The 12049-nt window shown below is 39.9% G+C and overlaps 1 protein-coding gene across 1 annotated transcript in view; it reads left to right on the top strand.

The window, feature by feature from the left end:
* Positions 1 to 12049, top strand: part of ABCC8 (ATP binding cassette subfamily C member 8) — a 107541-nt gene that overhangs the window by 73537 nt on the left and 21955 nt on the right. Inside the window, 9 exon segments of the mRNA XM_035891035.1 lie at positions 2727 to 2829; positions 4268 to 4381; positions 5016 to 5136; positions 5288 to 5418; positions 5997 to 6075; positions 6938 to 7046; positions 8578 to 8681; positions 9459 to 9592; positions 10932 to 10994. Coding sequence (XP_035746928.1) covers positions 2727 to 2829; positions 4268 to 4381; positions 5016 to 5136; positions 5288 to 5418; positions 5997 to 6075; positions 6938 to 7046; positions 8578 to 8681; positions 9459 to 9592; positions 10932 to 10994 — 958 coding nt within the window.

The raw sequence follows: 12049 nt of genomic DNA, 5'->3' as shown, positions 1-12049 counted from the left end.
TACCCCAGGGCTATTCTCGTCTCTTCCCAGTTGACTCAAATGCAGTCAACGGTCTTCCACACCCATCTCATCTAGATGTCTACACGTTTTGTTGGTTAATTACTGTTACCATTCTATCTTTGAAATGGTAGTGCTTATTTCTCCTAACCTATAAAGTTAATTTTATAATAGAAGTATGCACAAAGTTAACTTTCCTTAAACTATTCTAAATAGAATAGCTCAATGAAAGAACAACCAATTAAAGAGTTTGTTTCTTGTTGACTGAAGGTAGCTTCCCAAAGAAGGGTAGAACAGCATGGTATTTTCCATTATTAATTACTGTTATTGGATATTTAATTCATTAAGCGCCAACAATGTCGTCTACTTTGTAGCTGTGTTAATGTTCAGTTTTAAGGAAGTGCAGTTTTTCTTTTAACTGTTGCTTTTCTCATTTATCCATATATCCTACTTCATCAAAAGGATCTTAGTATTATGGCTGTATATTTTCAGGTGTTGAAATCTAGCTGATATTTTCAGTTATTTGGAGCATTCCCTCTTGATTCTTCCTGTCACCTTGAAATGAATTCATCTGTCGATTGCGTTTGCCGCCTCCTTTTTCTAAAACTCTGCAGTAACTGATGTGTGTCTGACCCAACAGCCACGTGTGTTCAGTAGGTTCTGTACTCCCATCTGCCTGCCAGCCTCCCGCATCAGCTGGTAACCTAGCTATTTTTAGGACTGTGCAGCTTTTCAGCTGCCTGGCATACTAGCAGGAGTGGAGTTTAGACTTGCTAGCTTGAGCATCCCTAAAAATAACACTAATTGAGGAATCCAGTCATGAAGTTAGGAGGTGCCAGTTGTTCCTGGAGTGTCCTTACCCTTGGTAACTCTCCGTCCTGCACTTACTCAATGCATAAGGAAAGAAATGTACAAAAATCCCCGTGGGGGGATCAGAAAGACAGCTACTGCTGCAGCTATAAATATACCTTCAGCAGATGCCCTGGCCTGATTTATAGTTTGCTATCTGGCACTTCAGATAGCATTGGTGCAAAATAATGAACAAAATGTAAATGTGAAGGTTTCTGCAAAGACTGGTCTGTATTCTGAGAGGCCTGGTAATCTGGGGTCACTTTCTGAAGAGAAATTCTGATATTTCTGCAGTATTCCACCAACAGTGGTGACTTTGTCTGCATCCCCGTTCCACATGCCTATGCATGACTGACTCATGATGCATACCTTGCGTATTCTAAGGCATATCTGTATCAAGGAATGCCTCATGGTATAGAGATATGAAAGTTAAATGTGACTGAATTGGTTCCAGAAGCAGTACAGCCATCTCTGTGTGGTAGGGCACTGAGCGTAGTTAGTCCTGAGGAAGGGCAGGGGTCACTAGCTCTGACACTGCATGACGCTAACGCTGGCTTTCAGGAACAACCGTTCTAGGCTATGCAAACACACCAACGCGCTCAGAGCCAGCCCACGCCATTCTCCATTGCACACAGCAGACGTATCTCTTATGTCTTGGCACATGGCTAAGTTGTGAACAGCTAAATTATTTCCACAAAGTGGCACTTCACTTATTTCTTTTCCTCAAAAGCATAACTGATTTAAGTAAAGTCATAACTTTATTATACTGTACTCGGAAGAAGGATTAAGATGCTCTGCAGTGAACAAATTTGAAAGCTTCTCTAAGCCATGTACTTCATACTTAAACAAAACATTGTCATGTCTTGCTCTCATCAGTTTAAGGAGAGCTGAGTTTATAAATAAGTAGTGCTTGTTGCAAGCCTAATAGCTAAGGATATAAATAGGGCAAAGTTTTATAGGGGGAGATTAGCAAGTTTGTTAAACTTGCTAATGTAATAAAGGGGAGAAAAAGGCCCTGTGCAAATAAATAAGCCTGGCTCAAAGGGGTGACTGGCTGACTAGCATGCTTGTCAAGACCCTGGTCTAAATTGCTGTAGCAGGGAATCATCTTCCATATCTGCTGAATGTGAGGCAGAATTCATTGATGCAGCCATTCTGATGAGTGGATGCAGATCCACTACAATAAACTGTAAACAGACCTAATTGCTGTTAATCTTATTTTGTATTCTGTGGCTAATTCACTAGGGGAGAGGGGAGCACAGTTCTTTCCAGTCTGTTGCTTTTCGTTGCACCATGTGCTTCGACTTTTGTTTTCCAAAGTGCTCCATTTGTTTAGTGATAAGGACAAAATGTGTTTGTCTAACGCTGGGGCTACCATGACTGGAGGTACTTTGAATTTATACTTTATAAATGGTTACAATTTCTAAGCACTACAGTAATACAAATTTTAAAACTTCAGTTTCTATGATTAAGTGAGAAGAGGAACTGCATTCTGCAGTGCTAATGCTTCTTTTCACAAGTATGTGCATGTATAATTTCTCTCTCGTATATATTTTTATTTTTAGTTTCAGATTTGTCTCTCTTAGTTACCATGCAATAAAATACATTTAGAAAATGCCCAGTGTGATCCAGAAGTCCCACACAGAGTTTCATCAACGCAATAACATCCATTTACTCCTGAAGGTACTTCAAAAACACAGTTGGCATGTGGCTAATACAAGTCTACAGATGATGTCGCTCTGAACTATTGATAGGCTGATTTAGACCCTATGTCAAGCTGCCCATGAGCATATAACCCCAGAAATTAAATTTTACTTTTCATTTTTCCAAGACCCCAAGGCCTGACCCCCCCCTTTTTTTTTCTTCTTTTCTTTTTTTAGATATGAAGCCAAATTTCGACAAAAACTTCTTGAATACACAGATTCCAACAATATCGCTTCCCTTTTCCTTACAGCTGCCAATCGCTGGCTGGAAGTCCGCATGGCAAGTACATTATTTTTGCGCATACACAATGAATTTATTTGACTTCGTTCCAAGCAATCTGATGAGGCATCGAACAGTTATCCAGCCTCATATGTGTTTCAAAGCTGTATCTTTACCCTTTATTTCTATGTCTCTATCTGTAATGAACATATGCCCAGCCCATCCTGGAAACCAAATGCAGAGTGAATTTTCCCCATAGCCTGCAGCTGTTTCTCCAAGACAAGAATAGTTTTTATAGGTCACATTGGCTCCTCTGTGTGTGAAGAGTGATCAGAGCTGGTCAAGCTGTGCCGCCAGCCAGGATGCCTGTATGGGACTCCGTTAGTCAGCATCAGCAGGCCTTTGCCTGGTGGCTCCCCAGGAACATTTCAGCGTCTTGGAAGCTCGTTTAATAAGCAGAGGATGTAGACAGGTTTGTGCCTGGTTTGAGTCATCTGAAGAATGCAAAGATAATTCAGGTGCCCATTTTCTTACAGTGCTCAGTAAAATGGCCTAGCTTGAGAAATTATTTATTAAAAATAATTCCTTGAGAAGTGAATCAAGGAATTCTGTGTTGTGGGTGGTGATATTTGTATCGGGCTTTGTTAGATGCAGGTGTAGTAACTGCTGTTGTGGTAACATAGGTTCCTTTTATAGGTGCTAAGTGTACATTAACTCATATTTCATGCCACATCTATACCTCCACTTTGGCCTCCATTTTAGCTGGTACCTGTTGTTACTTAAATTCAGATATTGAGTATGGCTTAAATACAATGTTATTGCCCTTTTATATGTTCAGTCCTAGACCATCTGAAGTCCCCAATTCTGATCATTGCCTATATCACTAAGCAGTACAAACATAGACAAGTGACAATTTCCCTCCTACAGAGTTTGTTTTCCAGTCTGTTACATAATTTTACTCAAAGACTTGTCTCTGGGAAGTGAAATCACTAATGATTTAAATTAAAGCAGCAAAAGCCCATCATGGGTGGACACAGCCTGACTAATAAATACACGATGTGCAAGAGCAGCTTGTTTGAACAAATACGGATGGTAGCCACCCAGCAGCAACTGTAGTGCCTCCCAGCAGTCAGTCATCAGCCGCAGAGAGGACCCACTTACAGAGGCGATCGCGTGAGCATTTCCCTCCTACCCCAGGTAACATCAGCTGCACGGTTTCAGCCACCTACATTACATCCTTAAGATACCTGCATTGTCTTCTCCAGAAGAAGATTAGGAGTGTTGGTACAACTCCTGTGTACAACAGCGGTTCCAAACAGCACAGCCACACTAAAGGCAATGACAACAGGTTCCCAGGCAGGGTCTGTATGGAGTTATGTGGTGTTCTCTGCCTGTATTTCAAACTGTGCAATGGGCTTGTTATTTGGATTGCAAAGTTATGAGAATACTTTAATCATTTGTAGACTTATAGTGATGGAGCTTATTCATATTCCTTCAGGAGTACATTGGAGCATGTGTGGTACTCATAGCAGCTGTCACTTCCATTACCAGTTGCCTGTATAGTAAGCTCTCTTCAGGACTTGTAGGCTTGGGACTAACGTATGCTCTTATGGTAAGAATCTCGCGACCCATTTTGTCTCTCCCAAACATTTTTTTGTAATTCTTCAGGGCACAAAGATGAACAGGAAGATCGAAGGTGTCTGTACATCTATAGTGGGTACTGTAACATCACTGAAAACATGTGTTAACTTCAGTTCACATTCAGTGGTTGACATATTTGAGTGTACTCTTACTTTATCTAAAAACTGAAGAAATCATCGAAGTGTTAGTTCAAATATGTCAACAAAACATGGCCAAGTTGCATCATATTTTTTATATTGTCTTCCATGGTGAAGAATATTTTTTCAATGCATCAATTGTAATTATGCCTGGGTGCATCATTCTAGACCGCCAAACCTTGCTCTACCAAAATGATGTCTTTTCACCTGTCTTTACTGTTCCCCTCCCTCTTTCTTGTTGGTGTAGATCAGATCTCCATAGTACCAAAGTATCTGTGCACTGCGGTTAGGAAATTTAATCTTTAGTCATTGTTGTCACCCTGTTGATGTGTACCATACAGTTCATTTACAACTTTGGCTTATTAAGGCTGAACAAGTGTTACTGTGGAGGAATATAAACTGCATGCTGGTCAAATGTTGCAAACTACTAAAAATACAGAATTTAGTAGTGTATTTGCTTTACATCAGGTGTCTAACTATCTGAATTGGATGGTTCGTAACCTGGCTGACATGGAGATCCAGCTGGGTGCAGTGAAAAGAATCAATGGCCTTCTCAAAACAGAAGCTGAAAATTACGAAGGGCTCCTTTGTAAGTGCAGTTTTGTGCAGCATGCAGAAAGAGCTTGCTGAAATTGTAATGATTTTGCAGTGTATTACCATGAAAAATATAGTAAATCACTTAATGAGCTGATTAATTTATTATGAGAGGGTTGATCCCCCCCCACTCTGTGCTTCTACAGCTTCCTCGCAGATTCCACAGAACTGGCCAGACAGAGGGGAGATCCAAATCCAGAACCTCAGCGTCCGATATGACAGCAACTTAAAGCCAGTGCTAAAGCATGTCAATGCCCACATCTCTCCAGGACAAAAGGTAAAGAACTGCAGTGATTCTGAGAAGCTCTTTGGACTAGCGCATCATAGAAATCACATAGTTGAAAAAACATACCACAGTATGTTTTGATGGCTGAACTACAGATTTTTTTTCTCTAAAAGAATGTAGTGCATTGGAAAGGAGTCTGGGGGTTTCTTAGTTTGGTGTGTTTAAGCATACATTAGAGTGAGAAGTTAGAACTACACACTACTTCTCAGTATCACAGTGCTCTGCTGTCAGCACACAGTGCCCAAAGCAGCAGCAGTGACCCCTTACTGTGTTGTACCTACTTTCCATCATTCCCATGTGGCTCTCTTGCCTTTATTCCCATTGTTGCCACTCTCCTATTGTTCCTGTCTATAGGACTGGCCTTGATGTATCCCTAAACGCTAGGACCCCTAAAGACAAAGAGTGAATTTCGGGATTCCGTGTATGGCCAGTTCAGTTTGACTGAACTGTCAGGAGGACATGAGGGTCATGTGGATCAGAACAGCTCCTCCATCCACTCATTTTGAGTGTCAAACACAGACACTATCCATTTCCACTCACCTGATGTTTGTCTGCTTTCTCTGTCACAGATTGGGATCTGCGGACGAACAGGCAGTGGAAAATCCTCCTTCTCTCTTGCATTTTTCAGAATGGTTGACACTTTTGAGGGTAAGATTACACTTCTGCATATCAGTCAAGCTCCTGAAGGTGCTTTGATAGTCCTTTCCTTAACAGCAGCAGCTTTGAAGTGCAATTTTTGAACCTGCAGGACACACTCTCTGGCCTTGTTTAAATAGGATATCATCTGTCACCTAACAGCTGTGCCGCTGATAAGCTGGATCAATAAAAATTCTACTTGACAGAAGCAAAAGTCCTGTTGTGCTGTTAAATCACAGCAGTAGGAGCAAACCATAAAAGGGGAAGGTGTTCAAGTACAATGAAGGATCCATGCACAGGGCACAGATAGGACCCACTGGGCCCAGAAAACTCAGCAACTGGGGATTGCAGTTTAGCCTGCTGCCCTGGAATTTCCTGCCATGTTTCCTGCTGTGTGTGCCATGTCCATCTGCTTCACAGAGCGCCTTGTGCATCTCAAAATTACAGCCTCAGTTTCCCAGCCACATCACCCACAGGACCCTTATGCAGAGCCAGACAGTTGTACCTGGAGATAAAATTTTAAAGTGCTCAATAGTAATTTGGCTTTTTGAAATGCTTGCTCCCCCTGTTAACTGGTCCCTGGTTGAAGTAACCTCTTACCTTCTTGTTTGACAGATGTTTATAACGGTCAAGCAGATAAGTAGTGTGTTTAATAATTCATAAAATATTATAGGTATACTTTGTATTCCTCCCAGCTGAGGCTTAGTCTCAAGACAATTGTGCTCGCTGCTTATCCAAAACTTGTTTCATTTGTGAATAAGGGGACGTGCAATTCAAGGCCTGTTCCTGCTGTACTGTTTTGCAAGCTGAAAGTGAGCCATGTTTTTGGCAGCAGCTGTGTGGTGTGATACACAGTCTATTTTCTTTTGAATAGGAAGGATTATCATTGATGGCATAGATATTGCGAAGCTCCCCTTACAGACGTTGAGATCCAGGCTGTCAATCATTCTCCAAGATCCTATTTTATTCAGTGGAACAATCAGGTAAGCATTATATAAGTATACCATATAATGACTTTTACAGAATTGCTGGTAGCAAACTGTTCAGTTCTGGTCTCCTCAGTCAGAGTAGGGAAGATCACTGCCTTCTGTCTGCTTTTTACCCACCCCAGCCAGCCTGCACCTTCCCAGTGCCTGAGCCTGGTCAGCTCGCTGTTGCAGAAGGCATCCCATGCTTGGGAAGCAGGGAAAGTCACTATTTATTCCTCCACAACAGAGTAATCTGTTTCGCTCACTGATCAAATGCCTGTAACCACCCAGCACTTCTTGAAACCTTCTTTCTCCTACACCTGTTTTCATCTGTCTGTCTTAAAAAATGAGATGGAAAAAATGCAGGCTAAAAAATTATTGTAGAAAAAGAGGAAGCAATTGAACAATATGAGAAGTACTGTTGGAGGTCTGGGGCATTTTATCCTGGAGCCTCAATCCGTGTTGCTCTTCTAGTCTGAGATGTTCTTTCATATATGAGAATATCTGTGAGAGTCCTTTCTCTCTGAGAGGATGATGCAGGAGAAACAGTGGCAAAAAGCTCCACAGTTGCTAACAAATGTCCTTCCCTCTGTCTGTGGCATTTACCTTAGGAACAGTACAATCCTCAGTGCAGATTTACATCACCTGCAGTTACAGTTTCTACATAAAAGTCATTAGAGTTCACTGAAAATTATACAGGCTTCTGTGGTTTGCTGGCTCCACACTAATATAGATCCCAAGATTATCTCCTGAACTTGCCTGAATAGGGCGTGATTCATTCATGTCAGAAGATGAGGTGACTGTATACCTTTGTTTTATTAATTAACCTATTAAAACATGTATTTCAGCCAGCACTGGTCATTCACAGCACATACAGTAGGAGTGAAAAGTAAAAATAAAAAGTGTTATGCACCATTGAATCTTTTATTTCTGATTATCATTTTATATATATTAGATGAGATTCACATTTGTTGCTGTCATTTCTGAGTTACAGCAAGCTGAAATAACATTCACCTGTTTGTAAATCCAAGATTCATTCAGCTGTAGTGAAGACTTGTATTTCATAATTCAGTATGAAGCTTGATTGTTCTGCTTAGCATTTCTATAGCAGTAAAGAACAGAGAGACACTGGATTTAAAAGGAGAGATGGTAGAACTTTGGCCTTTGTTAAAAAATGAATGTTAATTTAAACTGACTGTATTCACGGATTTTTTTTCTTCAGAGCTTTTTCTAGTAAAACATGAAAATTTCTTTACTTTATTCAGAACAAAATAAATTCTAAAACCACAAAGATACCTGCAAAATGGGAAGCTTTTCCCGTTCTGCTCAACTGAGAGAGTCAAATTTTGTTCTTAATCATGTTGGTGTAAATGTTGACCAAGGCTGCAGAATTCAGTGGATTAATCCTAGTGATAGATCAGAATCAGGCCCAGATCTTTAGCATACAATTTGTGTTATTTGCAAGTTTGTTTCTAAGCACGCTAAAGAAGAAATACATTGCAGAAGTTTATATTGACTGATACTCTTGCATTACACGTAACTGTAGGTTTAACTTGGACCCTGAGAAGAAGTGCACTGACAGCATGCTGTGGGAAGCACTGGAAATCGCACAGCTCAAGCATGTGGTGAAAGCGCTCCCTGGGGGCCTAGGTAATAAGACTTCCTTCTTGAGAAATTGCTTCCAGTGTTCACAACATCACCGTTTCGCATTTACTATTTATGAAAAAGGTAGTTGCTGAAAAAAGAGCTTTTTAGGTTTATGGAAGGTGACAAAAAGTGCTTGTCTACAGGCAAAGGTCCTATTATATCCATCTAACCCCCTTACCAACTGCACCTGTGAGGCAGAATCCTGTTTCTATTCAAATCAATGGCAAAATTATTATTTTATTTCAGTATGTCTTCGTTATGAAGCATTGAGGTTTATGGGTCTTGTGAATTTAAATAAGGTGTCAACAGGTCAGGTGTTATCTAGAATACATTCTTTTGTATTTTCTAATAGCCATGTTTAGGGAGGAAGATTTCAAAAGCTTAAAGGTGTGAATCATTTGGCCATGCAAAAAAAAAAAACCCAACCCAACAAACTTAAAAATGGTAAAGCCTCAGGGTAAAGAAATGATAGATACCACTTTGACAGGGGGATGCAGTGTCCTAGACTGCACGCATCCCAGAGAAACTTCCTCTTAAACATCCTTAGCTACTTGGATGTCTATTGATATAAAGAATATAGTGAGACAGAAGTACTGGGTTGTTTTGAACAATGGAAATAAAGAGGCGAAATTGGGTCACCAGCAGCTGTAGACCTAGGAAATGTTACTTCAAAACTCTTCATATTGAAAGTGAGTCATTATTTTCCAAGCATATGCTCTACTCTGATCTGACCCTCTCATACACACCCCACAAATGCTGTTTCTGCTGTATCGTTTCCAGATGCCATAGTCACAGAAGGGGGTGAAAACTTTAGCCAGGGCCAAAGACAGCTGTTCTGCCTAGCTAGGGCTTTTGTGCGGAAGACGAGCATCTTCATCATGGATGAAGCCACAGCATCGATTGACATGGCAACAGTGAGTTTGGGTTGTTTCTACTTCCTTGCTTTCTTTGAGGGGGAGACAACTGCTAATACGTGAAGAAAAAGGTGTAAAGCAATTCTATCTACTCTGTAATACGCTTACACCATATTTACTGCAGACGTGTTTACAAGTCCAGGTAGTTGTGAGTCATTGCTAAATAATCTAAAGAGCTTTTAAATCATTTTACCAGGGATTTAATAGTTATTTCAGCATTGCTTGCATTAGGAAAACAAAACATGTTATTTTCATTGGCACTTTGATTTCCTAAACTAAACAAAGCTTTGGAAGGTCAGCTGGGATGGTCAGTGAAGGGTAAATTGGCAAGCAGATAAATTTCCGCAGAATGGTGAACAAGACAAGTTAGGAAGTTAGAAGGCTTGAAAGTAGAGTCAAGGAAATAAACAGAGACAGAGAAAATATATACTGGATTATTGCATTAATTGCCTGAAATTGCTAGACAGAGGTTAAACCACACAATAATAGTGCACTGACTGGATTTTAGCCGAACAGAGCAGTACATTGTTAGGATTCTTTTTCCTGTTATGTTGTTATAAGAAATGTTTCGGTCATCTTCATTCTATGAATAAAGAATATCATAGGAGGGGTTTATTATAAGGGCTACAATTTTTATTTCTGTAAAATGTTAGGGTGTTGGGTGTCAGTAACATTGAGAGTACGCAGCCCAGTTAAAACACATTTTGAATTTTGACGCATTGAGGATATAGTTCCTCCCTTGAGATACCTTTATTTGCTATTATCTGTTCTTTAGATATGTATCTGTGCTAGTGATGTTTCTAGGCAGTTTGGTACACAACAGCATGTTTCCTAAATAGCAAAGGACAAGTACTTGTGGAGTGAGAACTACGTACGTTAAGACCACCTTAAATATCATCTCCACTGTTAAAGATGCCAGGTACAGCACACACCCTTGCTTATCCCTGCCACCCCTTGGTGTTGGATGTCCTCAGTGTGCTGGGACATTCCTGGGCTTCCAGCAGGGTGAAGAAAGCACTGCAGAGGCGCCAGCATGCAGGCAGCCTGGCAGCACCCTGAATTCACCTTTGATTCCCTCACTGTAAAATCGAGGTCAGGATAGCAGGCATTTGGGAGCCAGAGCACAGATCTTGTGAACACTGAAGCCCAGGGGCAGTGGGGGTGGCAGGAGCGAGTGGGGCTGCCTAACTGGAGACCAGGCTCTGACTTAGTTCTGACATGTAGTTAATTTTTCATTTCTGCAATGAAGGATGAATAAAAGCATGGAATAATCAGTGGTTACTTAAGCCTTCTTAGTGTCTGTGTGTCTAAAAGGCAACAAATATTTTTCTTCACATAGGAGAACATACTCCAGAAGGTAGTCATGACTGCGTTTGCTGACCGTACTGTGGTTACGATAGCAGTAAGTACAGTCTCTGCTGCCATTCTAATGCAAACAAGAATCAGAAATGCCACATTAGTCAGTTCTTGTCAATGTTAATAAATGTGTTAATTTGGCCATTAATCTTTTCTTAATGTGTTTAAGTGTAAGCTTTCTTTTCCATTTTAAACTACTTTTTTATTTAAATACGTAACAGCAGCTTCTTAAGTGTTTTTTGTGATGCTCTCTGGTTGCCTGTAAAGACCTGTAATCTAAGTATGCAGTCTATTATCTGCTATCCATTTTAGGATAATTTAAAATATAACATGACTCTGACTACTGTGAAATCTAAGAATAAGTTTCATCAAGCTACAGTAATCATTTAACAAGTAAAATTGTGTGATAGTTCTGCCACTGGATAAAGCAATTATGTTTTCAGGATTTAAACAAATAAATGAGATTCTTACTAACTTCTAAAAATAAACATTCCATCCCTGTTGACAGTGATTGAATTTAAGTTTACAGATTGTTGAAGTGATTATACAAAGATCTTGAGTACCTATAAAAAAAACTGTTTATGAAAGAGATTTGACCTGAATCAAAGCAGTTGGCTCAACAAGTATGTCGGAAGCAATACATATCTTTCAGTCCTCTATTTTCTAAAAATACACATATTTCAGGGAGGTGAAATAAAGTCACTATGTTTCTTAACACTTAAAAATTAAACACAAGTCAAGAAATCTATGCTCAGGAATCTTGCAGCATCTTTTTATTTTTACCTAGCAAACGTGTACTAGAAAACCTGATTTATCTTACGGTATCCTTTCAGTGTGTCATTATAAAAAAGCAAAGGAATCATAAGCATGAAATTTCCTGATTTCCCTGTATGAAAATTCTGAGTTGCACTGCATTTTGCATTTATGTGTCTTTTTCAGTTTGTTTGGGGAGAGGCTGAGAAAGTTTTATTGATCTTTCACTCTCTTAGTGAGTTTTAAACTGCACAGTTCAAACAAGCAGCATTTTGTAATAAACTTACTTTGAATGTTTTTACTTCCAAATGTAAATGTGGTTTACAGCAGGTGGGTTTGTATTCAAAA

Source organism: Egretta garzetta, unplaced genomic scaffold, assembly GCF_000687185.1.
Source record: "Egretta garzetta isolate BGI_Z169 unplaced genomic scaffold, ASM68718v1 scaffold133, whole genome shotgun sequence".
NCBI lineage: Eukaryota > Metazoa > Chordata > Aves > Pelecaniformes > Ardeidae > Egretta > Egretta garzetta.
This window is presented reverse-complemented; position numbering and strand designations above follow the sequence as displayed.